The 22,021-nt window shown below is 39.8% G+C and overlaps 3 protein-coding genes across 7 annotated transcripts; all 3 read right to left on the bottom strand.

Annotated features, from left to right (window-relative positions):
- Window positions 1-925: 925 nt before the first annotated feature.
- Window positions 926-10,989, bottom strand: LOC137103512 (inositol polyphosphate 5-phosphatase K). Of its 2 annotated transcripts, XM_067483926.1 has the most exons (15): window positions 10,150-10,989; window positions 8,931-9,171; window positions 8,404-8,496; window positions 7,383-8,003; window positions 6,455-6,562; window positions 6,172-6,280; window positions 5,926-6,042; window positions 5,131-5,306; window positions 4,770-4,881; window positions 4,479-4,588; window positions 4,156-4,366; window positions 3,912-4,049; window positions 3,726-3,791; window positions 3,546-3,650; window positions 926-2,179 (listed from the first exon to the last, which is right to left on the bottom strand). In XM_067483926.1, exons 4-15 carry the CDS (start codon window positions 7,997-7,999, stop codon window positions 1,718-1,720), a joined length of 2,331 nt encoding a protein of 776 aa, XP_067340027.1. In that variant the 5' UTR covers window positions 8,000-8,003; window positions 8,404-8,496; window positions 8,931-9,171; window positions 10,150-10,989; the 3' UTR covers window positions 926-1,717. The 2 variants fall into 2 exon arrangements, with proteins under 2 accessions (XP_067340027.1, XP_067340028.1); XM_067483927.1 differs by lacking the exon at window positions 8,931-9,171.
- A 147-nt stretch (window positions 10,990-11,136) lies between these two features.
- Window positions 11,137-14,482, bottom strand: smtna (smoothelin a). Its single transcript, XM_067483935.1, has 9 exons — window positions 14,164-14,482; window positions 13,857-13,918; window positions 13,400-13,488; window positions 13,105-13,180; window positions 12,892-13,014; window positions 12,706-12,763; window positions 12,323-12,440; window positions 12,051-12,202; window positions 11,137-11,892 (listed from the first exon to the last, which is right to left on the bottom strand). The coding sequence occupies exons 3-9, from the start codon at window positions 13,484-13,486 to the stop codon at window positions 11,745-11,747; spliced, it is 762 nt and encodes a 253-aa protein (XP_067340036.1). The 5' UTR covers window positions 13,487-13,488; window positions 13,857-13,918; window positions 14,164-14,482; the 3' UTR covers window positions 11,137-11,744.
- Window positions 14,483-16,220: 1,738 nt separating this feature from the next.
- slc35e4 (solute carrier family 35 member E4) lies at window positions 16,221-21,804 on the bottom strand. 4 transcript variants are annotated; one of them, XM_067484548.1, is made up of 3 exons: window positions 21,655-21,804; window positions 20,007-20,620; window positions 16,221-18,470 (listed from the first exon to the last, which is right to left on the bottom strand). In XM_067484548.1, exons 2-3 carry the CDS (start codon window positions 20,599-20,601, stop codon window positions 17,938-17,940), a joined length of 1,128 nt encoding a protein of 375 aa, XP_067340649.1. In that variant the 5' UTR covers window positions 20,602-20,620; window positions 21,655-21,804; the 3' UTR covers window positions 16,221-17,937. The 4 variants fall into 4 exon arrangements, with proteins under 4 accessions (XP_067340649.1, XP_067340648.1, XP_067340650.1 ...); XM_067484547.1 differs by having other exon boundaries at window positions 21,636-21,760; XM_067484549.1 differs by having other exon boundaries at window positions 21,628-21,734.
- Between the last annotated feature and the right edge of the window lie 217 nt (window positions 21,805-22,021).

The following is a 22,021-nucleotide window of genomic DNA, read 5'->3' as shown; positions in this document are numbered from 1 at the left end:
GGTAAAGGCTTCCTCTGAAAGAGGTTATTTTTTGTCAGCAGTTTCATTTCATTCAACCACAGTGAGTCCTCATACCCAAATAAAAACCTACATGACCTCCCATATATTTAATCAATAACATCTAGTGGGGCACCGCTGCTGCACTTTATCCACTTTGCAAGTGATTCATTCTCCTGCTTCTGAAACCTGATGTTAAAATCCTGCCAGTGAACATAAAGTCTTCCACTGCTTGATATTTGGAAAGGTAAAATTAAAATATTGAATATTAAAACTATTTCTCTAAGGATTATTGAAACTTGATCCATTAACCTTCTTCAGCTTAGATGTGAATTCAGAAAATAAAACTATTCTCTGTAAGGGGATCCAGAGGATGATTTCTCCTTGTCTGTGCAACTTGTTTCATCACTGCTGTCGAGCTTAGGTTTTAGATTTGCTTGCTAATCCAAGTGATTATCTTGATTACAAAAATCAGGCCAAAAGCGTAAGCTTTGTGCACATTCACATCTCTGTAGAAACCACAAGCTTGTGCATGTGATTGAAATGTGTTTAGTTGCCTTAGCTTTAATATTGTCTCTTCCAATATAATTGTCTATGTAAAGCATTATTAACATTTCACTAAATTCTTGCTGAAGAAGCTAATAGATGTACATCTGTTATTGTCTTGTATCAGATTCCTATGTTATAGAGTTTTTCTTATTGATAGTACTCCTAACCTACACTAACATCCAGAGTTGGTACAAAGTCTGTTAAGAGCAAGTCTCGCTGCTCTCAGAGCTGATGTTGCACACTTGTTAAAACGGCATTTAAAATGTTTGCATTTAGGATCAATTCAAAGTCAAAAATCTAAATTAAGTCACGTGTCATTGGTGTCAACATGGAGGTAATTTTATCAAGTGGAGTCGGTTTAAATTTGTGTTTGTCCAATAAAAACATTTCTTGAGTTTATTTTTCTCTTATTTTTATTTATTTTTCTCTTATTTTTATTTGAACACTCACACAATTAACAGTTTCTACCTTGAAGCAACTTTACCTCATCCACTCACTGCGCTCTATAGAGCAGGGGCTGTATTCACCAAGCTGCTTAGAATAAGGACATTACCGTAGGATTACTGCTCAAGTCTACACGCTCATATGCAAATTTCATATTTATTCAGATGGAAAAATGCTCTATCTTTATCCTTTGAAACAGATTAATTTTATAAATGCAGACCAAAACTATAGAATTAAAGTTTTAACACATCATCCAAAGTAAATGTTTCAGATGTTTATGTTTTATCACAGAGGTGATAGAAAACCACAAACACACTCTCTCTCTGTTGGAAACTATGATACTATTAGTACTTCCAGTCCAGTGTCCTTTTTTCATATGTCTGTATACATGGATCCATATTGCTGTCTGTAATAACTGCTCACATTCATCACTTTGAGTTCACATTCAATATGTTTGTTTATGTATGATATAATTTATATGAGTCTATTAAAGCACTTGTCAGGAGTCTGGGGACATTTGTCACTCCAAGATACACACAGTCTATGAGATGATGGTAGATTCATACAGAACTGCACAGTGTGGAATGTTTGCAAACTACATTAGAAGTCGGTAAATGTGCTGCTGCTAAGAGCACATGGGACAGTGTGGGGTCAGATCAGACTCTGAATGTGTGGATATTGCCATCATTCATGGTCAATGCCTGCTCTTAACTACTGATGTTTATTTCTACACAGTGTGTGTTTCTCCTGCCTTTCCCATCAGTTTGAACCCTGTAGAGTTAACCTGAGGTGGTCTGTGTTCTCCTATGATGGCAGCGATCAGGGCCTCCGGTGCAGTTACCCCACTACCTGGAGATACAGGGCTGCGGGGGCTGACTACAGGAGTCGACACAGTGTCAGGGGACACCAGCCGCTCCTTCTTAGCAGTAGAGCAGGGTGAGCGGCTTCGTGTCTGGCCTTCTTTGGAGCGGGGACAAAGGCTGAGGCCCTGAAGGGAGGGGAGTGGGTTGGAGGTAAGAGCAGGAACAGCAGGGCTGCGGCTACGCCGGTGGCGGTGGTGGTGTTTACCAGTTTTAGGGCTCGGGCTGCGGGAGTTTGGGGCCAGCAGGACTAGAGTGCTGTCATCTTCTGAGCTGACATCTGAGCTGTCAGAACGTTGTACGGTGGGGCTGTGAACTGGTATCTTGATCTGTTGAGGATGGAGGATTTAAGAAGATCACTGGGTGAGCCAAGGAAAAACAACATATATGACAAAAGTATGGCTGCACGCCTTTCTATTTTCCTACTTAAAAGAAGGACCACAATGTAGGATCCAAAGTCAAGTATTTAAATGAATACTAATAGTAAAAGTACACAGTCATCAGCAAAATGTACTGAAACTGTGAAAACTTCTTAATGTGCAGTTGAATGTCCCCTGTCATTGTTATATTATTGTATTAGATTATTTAAGAATTACTGTTGAATGTATTACTACTGATGATGATGAGCCATGCAGTTTGCAGTACCATTTGGAAATAGTGAAGCAGGTTTTCTTAATTAAGAAGTCATATAATAGGCTCTCTGTCTCTATGAGTGGCCCTGAGATGGCCTAGGATGTAACCTGCTGTTTGAAAGCTGGGACAAGGTCTAGCAGCCCTGCTCCCCTTAACAGCATAGTAGTTAAGATAATAGAGGATTGTATTTTGTATATAACATTTATATAGTGAAGTAGAACTGTAAAAGTTGCAGTGAATGTAAATAATGACATACAAAATCAGTGGAACTGCTGCTAATGTTAGGACTGTCAATTAAGGTACATGAATCTCTAAATTGTGTACAGCAGTGTTTCCCATAGAATTTATTCATACTTGTGATGGTGGTTGCTCTTGTGGTGGGGGGTGGGGTAGTCATAGTACAAATATTGACAGTATCTTATAAAGCAAATAATTTCAGAACCAGATTAAAATTAATTTCTAATTAAATAGTATTATTTGTACAGAAGCAATAAGTATAACTTATACAATTACGGTAATTTTAAATAATAAGATCATCATAAGATCCTCACTTAATAAAAGATAACAATATTCAGCTTCATATGTGCTGATTCAACTGTATGATCATTTTGGAGGCTGTAGTGTCTGATAATGTATTGCGTTTTACTAATAGTAGTTTTATCCAGATGTGTATCGATGAAGCTGTGTGTTCTGTATCTGTGCGATACAGAGTTTTCTCAACAGCAGTCTCTCCACAATGATCATACAGCAGCTTAATCGGCTCCTCTAAAAACTGTTTCAAACCATTTTGGGACAAATAATCACCTTCATGAAATGAGGATTTATAGTAGGACTGCTTGGATTACAATGAGTTATTTTTATGCTGTCAAGGTTTAGTAGAAGGAAGGTTCAGCTTGGTTCAAAAGTTCTGTGAATAGCCTTTGCAGAAGATTTGAGGTTATAATGCCATACAGATACTTCTCCAGGTCACATCGTAGTATAATGTTTCCAGTTCATACTGTTTTTGGCTATGTTGTGTATGCCTGGGAAATATTGTATATTTTGGTCTTTGACTATTGTTACCTGAATAGGAGATGATAATCCAACAATACTGTTCAAATTATTGCTGTAATAACCCAGAATATAGTCACAATCATCCCTTGGCAGTTCTTCCTCCAAAAATGTCACCTGCAGAGAGTGAAAGGGAAATTGTGTTGCTTTGTTACAAATATACATATTTTTTAGTTTCAGTATTTGGCGAACCTGCGTCGCATGCTCTCCCTTTGCCCACACGTACACCTGGTAATCTTTGTGATGTCTGAATCCAACCTATGGAGACAGAATAAATGGTCATTATTGTAAATACTGACAGTGAGAGTTAAATTGTATTTATCTTATGCTTAAGAGAAAAGCTAAGCATAGATCTTTGAATTTGTTTAAAAATGGTACCTTGTATATTGCTATCCAGTCCCATGAGCTGCGCTGATAAGTTGATGCAACAATAAATCTGACTGTAGCATCAGAGATTTTATACCACTCCTTGTTTACCTGCAGCTCCACCAGGGGCATGTCCACCTTGAATGGGAACTATAAGAATGACCACAAGTCATGGAAAGAGAATTAAAACCAGAAGAAGTAATTCATATTGATGTTATTAAGGCATTTACGTTGCTGAGGAAATGCATTGCCTTACATGTAGTGAAAACAGGGCAGAAACAGGCTTGTGGTCACTGATGGTGAAGCCCATATGACTTCTGTATGCACGCTGTGTAACTTTTGTTGCCCCACCCAACCATGAGGTCAGACCCCGCTGCAATGCTGCACTGTGGGTAGGAACTGGGGAACCAGTGCGGCGGAGGCGCCAGAGAATGCGATCTGTCCAAGCAGGTTTCCTTTTCTTAGCACTGACAGAAATTAAATCAGAAAGACACAGAATGACATGTGGGGTATAAACCTGATTTTTGTAGTACAAAATATATATTGCAGTGCTTTTCTGATGGAGGAAACTGAACAAACCTGGTGTCATATGTGTGAGTGCCCACGTCAAACTTATAGGTAGGTGGAAAATTGAGTGATCCCTCCATGAAGCCTTCAAGGACAGACTCTGTATTTTTGGCCATGTTGAGCTGTAGAGCAGAAATATAAACAGAGCAGGTGACATGCGTGAATAATTTTTAATCAGCCTGACAAAAAGTGAAGCATGTTGCCTGTGTTCCACAGTGCCCTCTGTTGGTTGCTGTTCAAGACACAAACAGGTGGCATCAAGCTTTTCATAATGATCCATCTGTGATGCTGAAGATGCATCACCTGATCCCGTTCCCACAGAAGAGGCAGCTTGTTACTGTCGATGGCACATTTCACCACATGGATGTCATAGTCTTCAATACGGAAATTTAAATCCCCAAACCAAAACACCACACTGAGGACACACAAAAAATCATGACATTTAAATTAAAAAAGGGCATTTTATTATTGAACTTGTGTATGTGTAAACCATTAGATTTCTTTATTATTGTTGAGCATCTGCTAAATTTTATAGCTAAGGGTGATCTGAACCATTTAGCTGCAAACAAAAACTAAGCCATATGTTGCATGAGAGCAGCTTTTAATGTGTGGTTGTTCCTCAGCTCAATTCATTAGACTCTTCTATAAAAATAATGTCACCCACTCGTGGTCCAGTACACCAGTGGCAGTCCCTCCTTCAAACTGCTGCTGCTGAAGGATGCTTTCAAAGTCCTCCATCCTCTGCTCTAGGTTCCTCATGTGAGCTGGCAGGTGACAGTTTAGAAAACACACCGGGTGGCCAAACACTGTCATCCTTGCGCTGACACCTCCTTTATTCCCCTAACAAAAGAGGCAAGAGAGGCCACACTGAAAAGTGAATTTCTTATACATTTATTTAAAATATGATTTAGCAGAACACAGGCAGGAATCCAGTTGTGAAAAGTAACTAAGTAATAAGTACCGTACTTAAAGTACACTTTTGATGTGTTTCTACGTAACTTGAGCATTTCCATTTTCTGCTACTTTATATTTTGACGTCATTACATACATTTAGAGGCAAATGTCATTTTACTCCGCCAAATTTAAATTAGAACTATATAGTTACTGGTTAGGTTTTACAGATTCAGATTAATAATAAAAACTTTACTGACCCGCATTTGGAAATTCACAAGCTACTGCCACTGAGTCACAGAACCACAAAGCCAGACAGCCTGCTGCTGCACTGACCTCAAAGAGAAGGAGACTGCACCAGCACAGCGAAGGGTGATGCTGACATCAACATGCACGAGAAGGTCACACACTGACATATGCACCTACACATGCACGTGCCTAGTGGCACACCCCCTTTCAATACCCTATTCTCCATAAAATCCAATGACACAAACCCACCACTGATAGTGCAATGTAATAAATCCCAGGACATGATTTACAGATGTGTTCTTCAATGCGTAGCACGTACCCAATATCCACCAAGTCCTGTGCGTGTACTCTGTGTCTGCACACCTCTGAGAAATGGAAGATGGCAGAATTTAGAGAAAACGAGCAGCAACACCCCTTGCATTCGCTGGGATGCCACCTAAACAGATGAGATAGAGTGAATGTGAGTGAAATTAAATATGAATAAATGATGGCACAAAAAGGACACAGATGAAAACATAAAGTATAACTAATAACAACAGATGTAGAGAATGAACACTTTACTGACCAAAACATATCCAAAGGGACTGAGTGTGTCCATGCACAGATCACTCCACTGGTCTGAAAAAAGAACATCCTTCAGCCTCTTGTTTATCATAGAATTGACCTCCTGGAATCTGGGGGGGCACCCAAAAGCAGAGAAATAGTATTAATAAGTGAAAGCAAAAGAGAAATAAAAAGGACAGTGATAGATAACAGGAGGGGACGGTTCTAAATGAACACAGATGACTGAGTGGGCACTCACGGCTGTCACTCTGGCACTGCTGAGCTTGGAAGAAATCCTTGCTTACCCGATGATAAACATGTCAACGCTCCCATCTGAAACATTTGGTCCAAACAAAGAAGTGATGTCATCTGGTGGTACAGCTGATCCTACGTTCCATGTGACGATGTACACTCTTTAAAAGATAAGCAGAATTAAGCACCTCTTTTTACCGCGACACACACACAGTATTGTGTGTGTGTCTGTGCACACACTAAGAGAAGAGAGAATGACAAAAAGATGGCAGAAAGTGTCCTTTGAAACTGAACAAGCAGCTTAACATTTTCATTACAGAAACAAAAAATTAATTTCTGAGCAATTGTTTTGTCCAGAACATGTGGAAAATATCTATTTCGTTTTCTTACAATCCAATGTGTGGCACAGTCATCATCAGAACATTTTGGACATATTTATCATACATTCAATATATTTGGTTTACTTTTTAATTAAATGAAGACAAATAGTCAATACTAACATTTAAAAAGCTGGAAAAAAAAACAAATGTCTCGAACTTTTGTTTAGAATAAATAAATGATCAGTATGATGAATGATCACTATATTATTATTGTATTAATGCTTTGAAATATGTTGTTTTTCTTATCGGTTTTTCTTGGTGCCTTTTATTTATTATTGGTGTCTATTATACATGAGTTTTATTATTACATTTTTGCTGTTTTAAGTTCTAACTCTCAAATCGTCAAACCAGTTTTTTGAAAGAAAACACAGTTTTAAAAACTGAAGCTACTGTTTATGAAGAGAGGAAAACAACACAAGTATGACTTTAGGAGGTCTGCCAATAAAATGTGGCTTGATCAGGTTTATAAAGCTCTTAGTGAATATTATGACTTTCAAGGTCTGGCACACATTTACAGTCAGTGACAGCTTCTGTAGCAGTTTTTGGACATTACAGAGAACAACAAGTCCTACAGAACAAAATCATAAAGAACCTGTCTCACCTGAAGTCATTCCTCTCTCCTCCTGACTTCTCAGACTGCATTTGACTCTGTGCTGAGCTGCCAGGTGAGGGGGTTCTGTGTGGTTGAGAACTGATGCCAGGTTTGGAACTGAGGGTGGGGGGCAGGTTTGAGTCAGGTGGGGGCAGGCTGGGAATGGGACTCAGGTAAGGCTGGCTGCTGTAAGACTGAGGGCTGTGGGGGCTCTGAGGACTATGAAGAGGGAAGGATTGCTCTGTTGGGGAATGGGGAAGGGTATTGGCACTTTGGGGTCCTGGGATGAAAACAGGGATCAAATCAATTTCCTTACAAGGGTCTGCTGTTAGTCTGGTTGGCTTTGTAGCTGGTTTAGTCCCAAGAGCAGTCGGTCTTGGCCTGCTGATGCTTGCCAGTGTGGCTGGAGTAGACCCAGACTTGGCCTGTCCTGACTGTATTTGATCTGTCAGTTTTGTAGGTGCAGTCTGGAGGACAGGGCTCAAACCAGACTGTTTCTTGAGCACCTCTAACTGGCTAATGAGAGGTGATTGGTTGATTTGGAGCTGTGGAGTTAAACCTGGTCCAGGTTGCATTTTGGACCCACAAGGGTCAGTGCTGATTTGTTTTTGCTGCATGTGATCCATGTATCTGCAATAGGCCATATATGGATAGTTACAAAACAACAAAACCTGAGTCTGACAAGTGTTTGTGCAAGGATAAAAATAACTTTAATGTTATTTGTCTTCAATATCTTGAACCCAACCTGAGGTCACAATCAGTAAATCTTTCAGAGGTGGTAGAGCTACAGATTTCCCTACAGTGGTTCAGAGAATGTATTGCATTATACTGAGCACCTGTCTGCATCATGATCCCCAGGCGTTACTGATGATGTTATCATGAGTAGGCAAATGAGTGACTAACTTTGGACGTGTGTCCTAGGTTACATCCTCGTTACTTAGCAACATTGATTAGACCCTGACCCTTTTCCAAAGCAGAAGACACAAATAATAGTGGTTGTAACGGGATGTCACTTTGGAAAGAGCTTTACCACTTGCTCTTCTACTATTTGATGTCTTTCTCCTGGGTAGAAACAATCGAGACCCAGGTCAGTCTGAAGGGATGCATGAGATGGGACAGCAAGCTGTGGATAATGGAGCACACAGACAATGTCAACAGATACTGGAGGTCACGAGGCATCCTAACTCTTTGTGTCCTCCCACGCAGAAATTATACACCTCTTTTTAAATATTCATGACATGCAAATTAAGACCCCCTTTGTTACTGAGAAATTCATGTGACCACTGTAACCTGCAACCCAGAGTTTGAGTAATGGTGGCCAGGCTCTTATCAAACATCTTATACTTTGAACGTGACAATGCAAGTTTCAGAGCTTAAATCTATTTGTACAAGTGGCCTTTTTAAATATTTCAGTCCACGAGCCTGCAAGTCTGAATGACATTATCAATGAGGCTGGACTCATGAACAACACCTCAAAACACATTCCTATGCAAAATCATCACAAACACGAAACCGCATTGGCTGCTGTTTCTCACGGACATAGTGAGAACACCTTACCTGTCACGCGTTTTTGTTTATGTTCAAGGTGAACGGAAAAGGTGATCTTCCAAATTCACACAGGGGAAAAGCATCCGTCTCTTTTTGTCTCGCACGCCAGTCAAAGCGACACATAGAGGCGTAAACGAGATTTATTCCTGGTCCGGAAACAGACCGCCACAGCCAGACTGCAGGACAGATGCGCCCCGTTGGTACCGAGGACAGCGGACGTCTTCGTCACTGTGCAGTCCGCGCCACCGGGCTGTCAGGACAAGAGGCGGTCACGCTTGATGTGTCCCATCTCTTGCATATTAATGTTTGTACTACAATACAATAACTGAGTATACACCATCCTTATTATACTTATTATTCTTGTCTATATTGCAGCGCAGTTGGCCGGAGCAGCTTTGCACTTTTCTGTCAGCAGCCTGCACCTCCCGCACACCGGCCGTACGCTGAGCAATCGTGCTCGCTCACTGTGCACCTCTCTCTCTCTCTCTCTCGCTCTCTCTCTCTCTTTCCCTCTGTGCACAACCCCAGGTGCACAACAAATAGACACCTGGGGTTGGGCAGGGTAAGGAAGGCAAAACAAAACCCAACTCCCAAAGTGCAGCGGGCCAGAAATAACTGAGTATCTGCCCTATCTGTGACGCATTAATCTGGCATTAGTGCGTCACCAATAGAAAGAATTGATCAGCATGCCAATAATTACGATTTCAGTTTGGCAACGCTATCTACTCCCTGTGTGATATCTTTCGGCCTAAAACAACTGGGCACTGCAAGGAGCGTTCCAGCTGGTCGAAGCAAAACACAATACCAATGACAAAAACAACTCTACAAATTAATAGGCTGCTATTTTTTTATTTGTGTATGAAGCTGGTTTCTTTAGTGTGTGTCAATTAGCGACATAAAGCCTTATGTTGATGTTATTGCATCATTAAAATGAGATTTTCCAACAAGTGGCTACAAGAACACACCAGTTGGCCTCAAATTTGCATTTATTAAAGAGCTGTAACAGTCATACCCTGTCCTGCAAGCAAAAGGAGGGATCCTGCTTTTGGAGTGTCACCCTTTATGAGTAAACATGACATAACTCTAAATCTTCATGGCAAATATGCAAAAGTTTCAAACAAAAAAAGAAAAGCTGCTAAAAATGGTATCATAAATTTAGTCAAAGAATGCAGAGAACAACAGTTTACTAATGGAACAGTAACTTATTAAATGTGTGTTTAATACTCACACAATCAGGCTCTCATCATCATCATAAAATTTGTTCCCAGACTCTCTCTGGCTCTGACTAGGATTAATGCAGATGTGTAATCTCGGTGGAATGTCCTGACCCCCAAGCGCCAGCTGTCCACTGAGAGCAGATAGTCAAATCTGTAAATATTTGGACAGTGACACAATATTTATCTTTCTAGCTCATCACCAAAATGCATAAAAAAACTAAACATGCTTAAAGTGCAGATTGTCAGCTTTAATTTAGGGATTTGGTCAAAAATATTGTATGAACTATGTAGACATGACAAATTACATTTTCTACAATGATCCCCACTTTTAGGGACACAAAAGTATTAAAAATGACTAATAAAAAGTATTTGATATACTAACATGATCATAAATTAACTTGTTAGTTTTAATATTTGGTTGCATGTCCTTTGCAGTCTGCCTGATGTCTGGAACCTACAGACATCACCAAATGTTACATTTCTTCTGCCAGGATTTGCTGCAGCTGTCTTCAGTTCCTGTTTTGGGGGCATTTTGAAATCCATGCTCTGTTCCATTCAATTCAGGTCAACTTAGCCATTCGACACCCTTTTCGTCATTTTCCTCTAAAAAGTCTTGGTTTGTTTTTACAGTATTCTTCAAGTATTTATCCATCCGCAAGATAAGACACTGTCCAATCATCTGGAAGTTGAGTCAGGGGTATATGCAGGGTAACACGAGTCATGACTATTAGATCCAAACAACTTTCTATTGTCCACCTAATGAGCCAAGTCAAGTGACAAACAAAACTCTTGGAAGATACATTCAGGGTTTCCTAACCAACTTTCCTTCAGACTGAAGGAAAGTTAATAATCTCACCATAATCTCATAATCTCCCCATGACAACAGAGAATCTTTACTGATGCACTCCAATGCAAAATTGGAATATTGTATTAGAGCAGTGAGGCCAATTCCTTTATTTTTGCTGAAGATTGAAAACATTTGGGTTTCAAAAGATGAATATGAGACAAGAAATAAACAATTCAGCTTTTATTTCCAGGTATTTACATCTGGATCTGATATATAACTTAGAAGATAGCACTTTTTTTGTGAAAAGTAAATTTTCTGTTGTCCAGTATATTTGTTTTTTGTGGTTGTTTGGTAACAACAATGTTCTACTACCTGACCCAAATCCAACTGCACAATCATTTCACTTTGTGAAGACTCAGTGAGTCCCAGGCCTCAGGGATCCATTGGCTACTACAAAGAAATTGCCAAGTGTTAAAACTGAATGTTTAATTTATGATTATGTTTGTTTGTCCAGATGCGCTGAGCCTCTAAAATATGGGATCTATAAAAATTGTCAAAATTCCTCAATTTTTGACTGGAACCTTAAGTTGAAGATGACAGTCTACACTTACAGCACAGTTTCATTATGGTGGTGTACAGAGCTAATGTGAGGAATGATGTTGCGTCACTGTCCAAATAATTACATAACCCATGTGCTAATGGCAACTCTAGGATCACACATAAAATGTTACTATTCCACTGGCTTCTGTATTGCGTGTATAAATTGCAAACACTGAAATCAGAGCTGTCATGAAAGCTTATGTCTAATTTCTTAGGAGTCTATGGTCGCTTTTTGGTTTTGACCAAGCCTTTCTCAACCAGACAGCGGTAGAACTCCTGGATGTATGTGTACACACACTTCCAGTCAGGCTCTTTCATCCGGACTAAGTCATCAGCATCCAACAGGGTAGGGCAACCTGCCAGCCTCCTGAAGACAGAAACAGCTGTCAATGTCAGTGAAATTATTTTTTTGAGAGAAACAATAGAACAGAACGGTTAAGTCACTTTGTTCTTGCTGCAATTTACTACTGGAGTTTATTTCAGGTAAGATACATTTGTGTCCTCATATAAGGAGTGAGAGCTCACTCTGCAGTGGAGAATGCCAGCTGGAAGTTCTCCTTCGGCTTGTTGGGGTTGAGGATGGAGTATTCAAATGCATCTGGGAAGAAACGGTGGACCAAAGCACAGAAAGCTATGCCGTCTTTCCAACTTGAGGAGAAGTTCTGGATATCCACCCCCTGTTTCATACCAGAGGTGAACCAGTTTAAATGTAATTGTGGCGGAGAATGAGGGTAAGGGGAAGAGCTATGTATAGCTCAACAGGGCATATTTCACAGACAGAGTCTGGGCATATTTACCTCATATGGCTCTGTTTTGGCCCTGCACCAATCCAGAAGCATTTGTTTGACATTTTTAGCATTGGGTGCTGCAGTAGGAAGACACTTCTGGGCTGATGGTACAGTGGGACTGGCCTTGCTGAAGAGAGAAAACAGAGATACACACCGGATGTACAGAAAGTGGTCTTATCTTGTTTATCTGGAAAATGATATGCATAAGATATATTTTGTCTTGGGTGGAAAAAAAATACTAAACATACAAAATACTTTCCTTCCCAGCAATTAGGGTCTTAATAGATGTCACATATGCTGACACATGCCAGTTCAGAGGCAGGGTCCATGTGATCAAAGGTGTGTTCTAAAATTTTGCATTTACCACACAGTTAACAAACCCAATGATTTACCTGCCTGCTGTCCTGTTTGAAGGTGTGGAGGTTGATGGAGAGAGCTGGACTGTTGGTTCTAACAAATTGCAGAGAATTAAATCAAAAGCAAGTAGCTCTGAGAACTGAAATATAACCAAACTGAATTCATTGATATATATAAAAAAGTAATTTAGGATTTACACATGGGGAACAAATCAGACTTACTGTTTATTGATGGCTGCTGGTTCATTGAAACTCTTCCCATGGCTCCGCCTGTGGGTCCCCCTTTACTCAGGCCCTGATGTTTCAAGTCCTGCTGCCTCGACACCCGCTCCTGCTCCCGTTTTTCTGATGAAGATGGAGAAGACACAAAGCAAGCAAAGCATCAAAGAGAAGCGAGAAAGACAAAAAGGGAACAAATGTTTTCTCAGGTTTCACCTCTCTTTTTCTTGAGCAGGTCCCTTAATACAGCGCGAATCATCCTTCTCTCTTCAAAATCTACAGAACTGTCCAGCTAAAAACATAAATGAGATGGTGCAATCAGTCTGGACAAAAACACTGTATGGATTTAACAAGATCAGTAAAAAAAAAAAAAAAGGTTAAAATGGAAAACTGACCTATGTACAAGCCTTGCTCTTAAAAAACTATTTGCATTATACATGATGATGACATTTTGATCAGCTCAGAAACAGATTTCCTTTGCATGACGGTAAAAGATTTGTCACTGGCTCACCATCTTGTTGAGAACATCTTCATCCTCTATAGCAGCCAGTTCTTCACTAGTCAGTGATGCTGGTCCACCATCACTTTTGGAATCCATGTCTTGGGAGAAAATGTGTTTGGATGGTGTGAAAACTCCGATCTGGATACTTAAAATTCCCTATTTCTTTATAATATTTGACAGGACAAAAACTGAAAGACGCCAAGTTGACTTCGGACAACTAAACACAGTATAGAAGTTTTAAAAGTCAACTCATGCCTTTCTGATTTAAAAATGCAACAACTTAGCTTCAATCACTATTTTATCATTCTTCACAAAGAATTGGAAATTTCTGAATTTCATGGACTAAACAAGTTTTTTGTTGTTTACACTAAATGATGTAGAAATATAATATAAATAGAATAAATATCACTAAACTACATCTCTTCTGCTTGCCCTAACAATTGTACAAGTCCTAACAGACACTCACTGTGTAGTCAGCTCGAGAAATGTGCTTGTCTTTCTGAAGTGCCTCTCAGTGCATCTCATCAACTGCAGAACAGAAGAAGCAAAAACACGTACAAATATAGCAATGTAGTGGAACGAGAGCATTACGAAAAGAATATGATAGCAGCACAAAACTATGTGCACTCAGACACAGGCAAAAATGAGCTGAAGTAAAACTTAATCAAAGAGGATATAATATATATATACTGTATATATAAGAAAATAATTTAATATGAAAAATAGAAATTCAGAAGAAACATTTGTGACATTTGAGGTGCAGTGTCACTCACCTGTTGTCAGGATTAAAATAAAATCTGTGGACTCTTAGAACACTGTCCTGTCCTCTTCTCTAAGTCTGGTAACTGTGGGTGCTCAGCCCTTACATCACCCTTCTCACTGCTGCACTTTCATAAGGATGCCTGTTTGAGGAGAGTTTAAAGGCTGCTTACATGAAGCACTCTAAATGGCAATAAGGAGGAGGAAGACATACACCAGGTCCCTGTACATCAATTTCTGTCACCCGCAGCCGAGTCCTCCTCTTGTCAATGCACCCTGGATGGTATGTAAGACTCTATGGGGCATTCCCTCGGTCAAACTGTCCTTTACACTGTTGATTTTATTTTCATAATTCCTGTGGTCAGGGCTGCAGACAAACAATCTGCTGGGAGATGAAAGAGTTAACAGGGACAAAAAGTGAGGAGCACTGCCTTATTCAGGCAAAAGGCTGACCAGGGAACACTGTTTACAGAAGCAGAAGAATCTCTAAGAGGGAGTACAGAGGACAAAGGCACACAAATGCACATACACTCTGGAAACAGCCAAATGAAGAACAATACTTTTATTAGCTTCAGCAATAATTATTATTTTTTTAACAGTCAGGGCAGATGTAATAAATCAAACAGCTGGCAAATTGCTCCACCAAGTGGTGAACACTCATGACTGGTTTAAATTGCCACAGTGATATAACATAATGTAGACAATATTGAACAGCAGCAAATTTAAGTGCCAAGTGGTGGTCAGACAAAACAACATTTTTTGTATCTATAAATTAAGTTTTATCAATTACTATATCACTGTACTGTATACATTTCAAAATTTAAGACAACCCCCCCCCCCCCCCCCCCCCCAAACACAAACACGTATTTAGCAGTCACAAATTTCACTCATCCATCCATCAATTATCTGTAACCGCTTATCCTAGGTAGAGTCGCACAGGGGTTGGAGCCTATCCCAGCGAGGCAGGATCCATCCTGTACATGTTGCCAGTCTATCTCAGGGCCAACACAGAGAGGCATACACAGTCAAACAACCATTCACACTCACATTCACACCTATGGGCAATTTGCTTTTTGAGAGTCACCAATTAACCCAGCATGCATTTCTTTGGACTGTAGGGGGAAAACAGAGTACCTGGAGGAAACACACGCAAGCACGGGGAGAACATGCAAACTTCACACAGAAAGCCCACAGTCAGTCTGTAGGGGACAAGAACCTGCAACTATGACAAATAAATCTAAATCTAAATTTTACTGCATTTCGTTGCTTTGTACTTGTACATGTGTAATGACAATAAAGTTGAATCTAATCTAATCTAATCACCAAAAATATTAAAATAAAAGTAAAGAGGGTTAGTGTCACACCCAACTTTACAGAAAACATATGCGTTGAATAAGAATATAGGACATTATTTAAGCAACAATACTGACTCCGAAATATTGTACCAGTCGATTTATTTTTATTCAAGCAACTACACATCATGTGTATGAATCACCCATTTCTGTCCCCTTAACAAAAGCACCTCTGGCTGCTGTTGGCATTGAAAGGATTAATTTAAGAAAAAGACAAAGCAATTCCATCTCTTCTACAGTATTACCAAATAAGGCATGAGGCAAATATTTCATTCTTAAACAATATAGTTTAAACCAGCAATATATGACAATAAAATACATAAATATAATAAAATAATTATTTACATCCAACTAGCTTTGCAAACAATCAAAACCAGTATGTCCACAGGAACCCTTAACTTCAAAGGCAGCGTCTTATACCTGGTCAGTGCAAATGTTGCTTTGCCCCTAACTCATAATTTATTCAAAGAAAGTTTAACATTAAGAAATGTCAGTTTAGATCATTCTGACCATAGCACAAGATGATAACATTTTAAAATGAATTTTAAAATATCTTCACATCTGTGATCAAGTTACTCAGATTAAACAATAAAATACATCGTTTACATACTGCAGTTTTATAGAAAAGCTGCTTGAGCTCAGTCTGGTAATAAGTTAATGAACTTAAGGGTATAACTCATTTTATTATCAGTTGAGGTATTCAATAATGTCAAAAAAAGTCAAAATAACAAAGAAAGCCATTTATCAAACTGCAAAATAAAACATTTCATACTGTAGAATTCTCATACCATTTTCATTTGACTGCATTTATACATTCATTTTCAAGACAACATGATGCTTGGGACGATTTAACAAATGGCACCCTAGAATTACAAATCCATGATAAATAAATATTTTAATATTTCATTATACCTGCTTTTGCTTGTATAGCAAAACTGCAGAGAAGCACGTGACAAACATGTGGCTTTGTTGTGCTGCTGTGTGAGGGCTCAAAGTGTATATGAGAATCATGTCTGGTCACTGACAGAATTGGTATTACAACACTTTTAAATGTGAGTAAAAAGCTATAGTAGACTTTTAGTATTTCATAACTGTAGGAGGGAGTGTAAAAAACATCCTAGATCATTTAAGATGCTTTCAGGAGGAGACGCGCAGGCAGTGTTATTCTTAGTTCACCTGACTTCTTCTATATAGAGACATGTACAGGAGAAACCCTTACTGTCTGATTATTTCACATGCAAGACAAAAAGGACCAAAATCTACAGCATCGCAAAGCCAATGATTAGTATTGCCTTTAAAAAAAATGTATATATTGATACAAATTTAAAAGGGGGGATGAAATAATAATTTGTCACATAGAAGTTTCAATTAATTTTTTTTTCTAAAAGAAAACAAAACACTGTCCAGAAGAAAACATGTCAATATGTTCTGGTCAAAAAGATGACGCTGGTAATGGATCTAAGTAACAACCTTAAAGGAAGTTTTAATCTTCTTTTTCCCTCATGTCTTCCTCAGGGAAAAGACAGCTAATGTTGAGTGACACTCCTTAGAGACACAGTGTGAACCTAATTATCGAGGTATACTGCAGCGCTGTTGTAAAAGATGAAAATAATTGAACTAATTTCACAAAGACATTGAGCTGTCTTGAGGACAAAATGTAGGCCTTAAGTGGAAGGCCAACGTTCATTCTGAAGGACATAACACAGTTCAAGCCTCTCAATAAAAGTGTATACAATAAAATACAGGCCTCTTATTGCACAGAAATGTTGGATTTGTCCACATACCTCTAGACAAGCCATTTAGCTCCACAACAACATCATTGGCCTTATTTAGTGAGCCTTCCACTTTACATAACTTAAAAAAGCTGCCAAAAAACCCAGTCCCTTACCAAGAGAGGATAAGGTGTAAGTCAGGTAACAGTGCCATTAATATGCATTTTAATACAAATGGTCCCAGTTCAATGGAGTCTTCTCTAATAAATTTTAATGTTACACAACCTTCACTGAAACTGATATCCATGACAGTCACTCAACACATCAATTTCAGCCCTCTGTAAATGTGAACAGTTTCACAGTGGTAGTATGAGTGACAGTATAAATACCCCATGAGGTATCAATCTGTTTACTGTGCTAATGCATGCATATGATGCTATATATGATGCTATATACGTGATTTACAAAATAAGGAGAGACCTCATCCAAAGGGATCTTTTTCTCTCCAGACTCCAAGACCTGTGTGACCAGAGGTGAAAAAATTGGCACAGTGAGCAAGTTAAAAAAAAAAAAAAAAGGTCTGTCACATCAGCAGTTATGACAGCCTTACAAGGTCAGTCTTCTGCAGCTCTTGACCACTTCTTGACACAAAAGGGAAAGAACTATAGCTAGGCTTTTATCAGTTCACCCTTTAACATATTATTCTCTCCTTCATCTGTTTAGTTCAGTCCAATTTGTCATCCTGTTTTCTGTCAGTTCTATGCCGATGATATGTTGGATCAGGTGCACTAGCTTTATCCAAGTCCTCTTCACATGCACTGTGAAAATCCACCTGCTCTGACCTTTTAGCTTTGGCTCTGCGTGCATCCAAGTAGCTGATGATGAACTCAGAGTTCTGATAGATGAGCATACCAGATAATGTTAACACTACACCAGCACAGCTAAGGGTGGACAGTTCACTGCCAAAGAGCAGCTGAGATAATAGCAGGTTTCCCACCACGCTCAGGTTGCCAAGGATATGCAAAGTGACGGCTGAGGTAAGTGTGATGACGCAGCTGCTGGCCAAGTTGTACATGACTGAGCCCAGGCAGCTGAGCAAGATGAAGACCCACAGGTGGCGGTCGTAATGGAGCGGCGACTCCAGCAGAGCCCAGTTTTCTAAGGCCAGTGCTGCCACAGTCAAGATGCAGAAGCTAGGAATGGACATCAGGTAGAGCAGAAACACAGAGTTGATTTTCTCTTCCTGGAGTAAGATGCCTGAGCAGAAAGAGAAACACATACATTGGTTCTACTGCAGTTTCAACTTAAATAGCTAAAACTTGATTCAAAAACCAGGTGAAAAGCTGATGTATAAACAATCTATTTAAATAAAGTAAACTAAACTTAAATATTAAAGAAAATACAGTTGTCTTTAACAAAAGTCTATAAAATCTTCAGCTATATTTGGGATTCCAGCAGTTCAGTAAAGGTATGAGTATAAACTAAAAATAGTTAAAATTCACTAACAATGCCAAAATGTTCTATTGTTTAATCACTTAACTGTGATTCAGCTACAACAATTTTTACTTCTTATTTTGAAAAACATGCATTATTTTATTGAACATTTGAGGTCACGTAACAAAAGCTACCTGTGTTTTCCTAGTCAAAATAAAAGGAACAGGCTCCCTTTGAATCTTTGAAGCTGTTTGATAGTAGGAAAATGGCACAATTATGCAAAACTCTAGATAGGGAGATTTGTATGCCTTGATGCCTGAACATACAGGAAGTAAAACATGTCAATAAAAGTTGATGATGTGCACTATTCAGACACTTTCAACAGTTCATACTGTTCATGCTGTGACACTTTTAAACACAAGACGTGCATAGGTTTGTCAGAGAAAGATAAACGGTTAACACACGTGAGAGAGGATGAAAATAGCTCCCTGAAACTTGAGCCAACATCTCCCAGTTAGTTTGGCATCTCAGGGTTGACATTATGTTTATGATTAAAAATAAAAGTCTCATTCCCAGGACAAATGTGTTTAGTACTGAATGGCTTCAATTGACTTACATTTACTGAATGGCTTAAATTTACCGTAAGTCACACAATAACAATACTGCTTCCCAGTGAGTCGTATCTATTCAAGAAAAACTAAATAACACTTTTAAAATTTGCTTATTTTAAAGTGTTTCATTTTAAAAACACTATGTTTTCTTTCAAACTCTTAAAAGCACTGCATTAGGGGAAGCATCCTCTCTGAGTGCAGTGCTCTGTTATTCTATTATTCTGTGTATCTGGGTTTGTCAATTTGTTTAGGAATTGCTTGGATGCAGTCACTACAAAGAGCCTATTCAGAAAAAGAGACATGGTGGCAAATAAGAAAACTTACTTATAGTAAGTGGCAATAATGGGGTTCCCGAAGATGACTATAAATTGCATTTGTCATTTTGTAAAAAGTTTTGCCATGACAAAATAGATAAACAGTCAGATTGGCAGCACGTACCCAGGAAGCGCCCTGCCCCTTTAAACACACAGACGTTGATGTTTGTATTATGTCTCCTTGGAAACCAGAAAATATGCCACTGTAACGTTCACCCATGATGTGTGGCTAAATCACTAAAAAGTTCCAGAGACTATTGCAGTGTCCAGCACTAAAATACACTGATTACAGTGGCATGTGAAGTTTCCAGGTTTAAACCTTCAGAAGTTTTTATGGCTACAACAAAGCCAAGTTTTAATATCAACAGTCTACGTACACAAACAGAAAACCATGAAGTGAAAGATGAAAGAAAAAAATATATCGATACACTCACTCTGTTGAATTGACTTGACCCCCCTCAACATGGTTGCTGCGAACACAAAAAAGCAGCCGGTCTGATCAAACTGGACCTCTCCCATGATGCTGAAGGAGGCTCCCAGGCAGATGGGCATCATGGCTGTGTATTTGAGGATGTGATGCTGCTTGCCCAGAATCAGCGTAGAAATTGCCAAAGTGAAGAGTGGCGTGGTGGTATAGATCATTTGTGCAAATGACAGCTGGACATAGTTCAGACCCATGTTCCCGAAGGCAATACTCGCACAAAATGTCAGACTCAACAGGAATACCTTACATTTTGTGCTCGATGTCAGGTCCTGGTCTCCTATCCCTCTGTGGTGGATCACCCCCAATTTGATCAGCCCATAGTCCACCACTATGGCTGTCAGCATGTGAAGTGCTGACAGTAGCAGAGGGTACCTGAAGTTGTAAACGGCAAATATCCATTTGTTGAGGCTGGAGATGGTGGTGCCTGTCACCAGCCAAACAAAGACTGCTGACAGCAAATACAGCATCTCTGCAGGTGGCCTCCTCCTCCCGCCTCTCTCTTGCAGAGTCACCTTGCATTTGGAGTAGCCATCTGCTCTGATCATGTTCTTATCATTGTTGTCTCTGTAAGGAAAACACATAAGGTTATTAAATCTGTATCTTTTACCTGCAAATAAAACGCATGACCCAACGAGCCGATTTTGGTTTTTAAATCTCGGATCTCAGTGTTAGTCAGTGCATGATGAACGTAAAGCAGCAATTGGCAACACCGCCTAAGTTGTAGACACGCGTTTCTGTTTTGCACTACGAGATGGTTGAGCAACCTACCCTGAGCACACAGAAAGACATATGCTGGACCAGGAAGACTGACAGGCGGGACAGAGCAGGGATTACAGGAGAGTTGTTCGGGGCTGGCTGGAAAACATTGCACATCTCCACGACAGGGACTCAGAGGATTGGTTCGTTTTCTAACATGTAGCAATAGCAATGGACTGACGCCTCAGTGTAGTGCAGCATAACTTCAGGAGGGGATGTGCCTGTAACTAAAGCTTATATAAATAACAAAACAGCACAGCAGTAACTAAGTTACGGTTTTTCCTCACGCTGGCTTTAAATAGCAGCTTCCCTCACTGCATGAGGAGCTCTTGTGTTTCCTTTTGTCAACACCGTGGCAGAGGGCACCCTACCAACTCACGCTATTTTACTCACAAACAACACGATTGTTTGCGATTACAGTTTCATTCATAATGTTGTGCGGTATAAATTAACCACAGTTCATTAAAATCACAAAAACAAACTGAAAAAACTGCGCGGCTCGGTAACGTCAACACAAGGGTACAACAGCGCATTAGTCGAACAAAATCCTAAGGTAAATAAAGGTAAATTGGGTCAAGCTAACTGACCTCTGCTAGGGCTCGAGCTGTCACGACACAGGGCAGCTGAACGAGTTCTGGCGGATTGTGTCATGCTAACGTTAGCTAGCAACCATGTCAATGCCGCGGTACCATTAGCGCTTCTCAGCTAACATCAGACAGCAGCCGTTAGTCCCGCACTGACTCGGTGTTAGCTTTCATTAAACATTACACACTACGGCTGCGGTAAGTAACGTTTTATATTGATATAACCCTCACCGTTTTACCTTGTTATTCACTAAGTACCTTCACAACGCTGGTAGCATCCCAACTCTCCGTCAGGCTGTCACCGAGCTGTGAGCCGAGCTGTGAGCCGAGCTGAGGCGGACGCTCTTCACGGTCATTGGCTGGTTCACTTAAAGGGCAGTGCCACTCGTTTGTGGCATGGTGCAACCTCAGTGCCACAAACGCAACCTGTTCTGCGCAGGATGTGTAGTGTTGGCGTCTGCACGGGGAATCTGAACCTGATTATGAAGCATCCAACAACATGAGGCTGCGTTCTCTTCTCCATATGTTTAATGTGCGTTAAAGAACGAAATGCCATTGATTATCAAGGATGCATACAGTAATTGATTAGAAGTAAGACAAAATGCCACTCAGTCTTCCCTCAATC

Source organism: Channa argus, chromosome 18 (genome assembly GCF_033026475.1).
Source record: "Channa argus isolate prfri chromosome 18, Channa argus male v1.0, whole genome shotgun sequence".
NCBI lineage: Eukaryota > Metazoa > Chordata > Actinopteri > Anabantiformes > Channidae > Channa > Channa argus.
The sequence above is the reverse complement of the archived record's forward strand: the minus strand, read 5'-3'. Positions and strand labels throughout refer to the sequence as shown.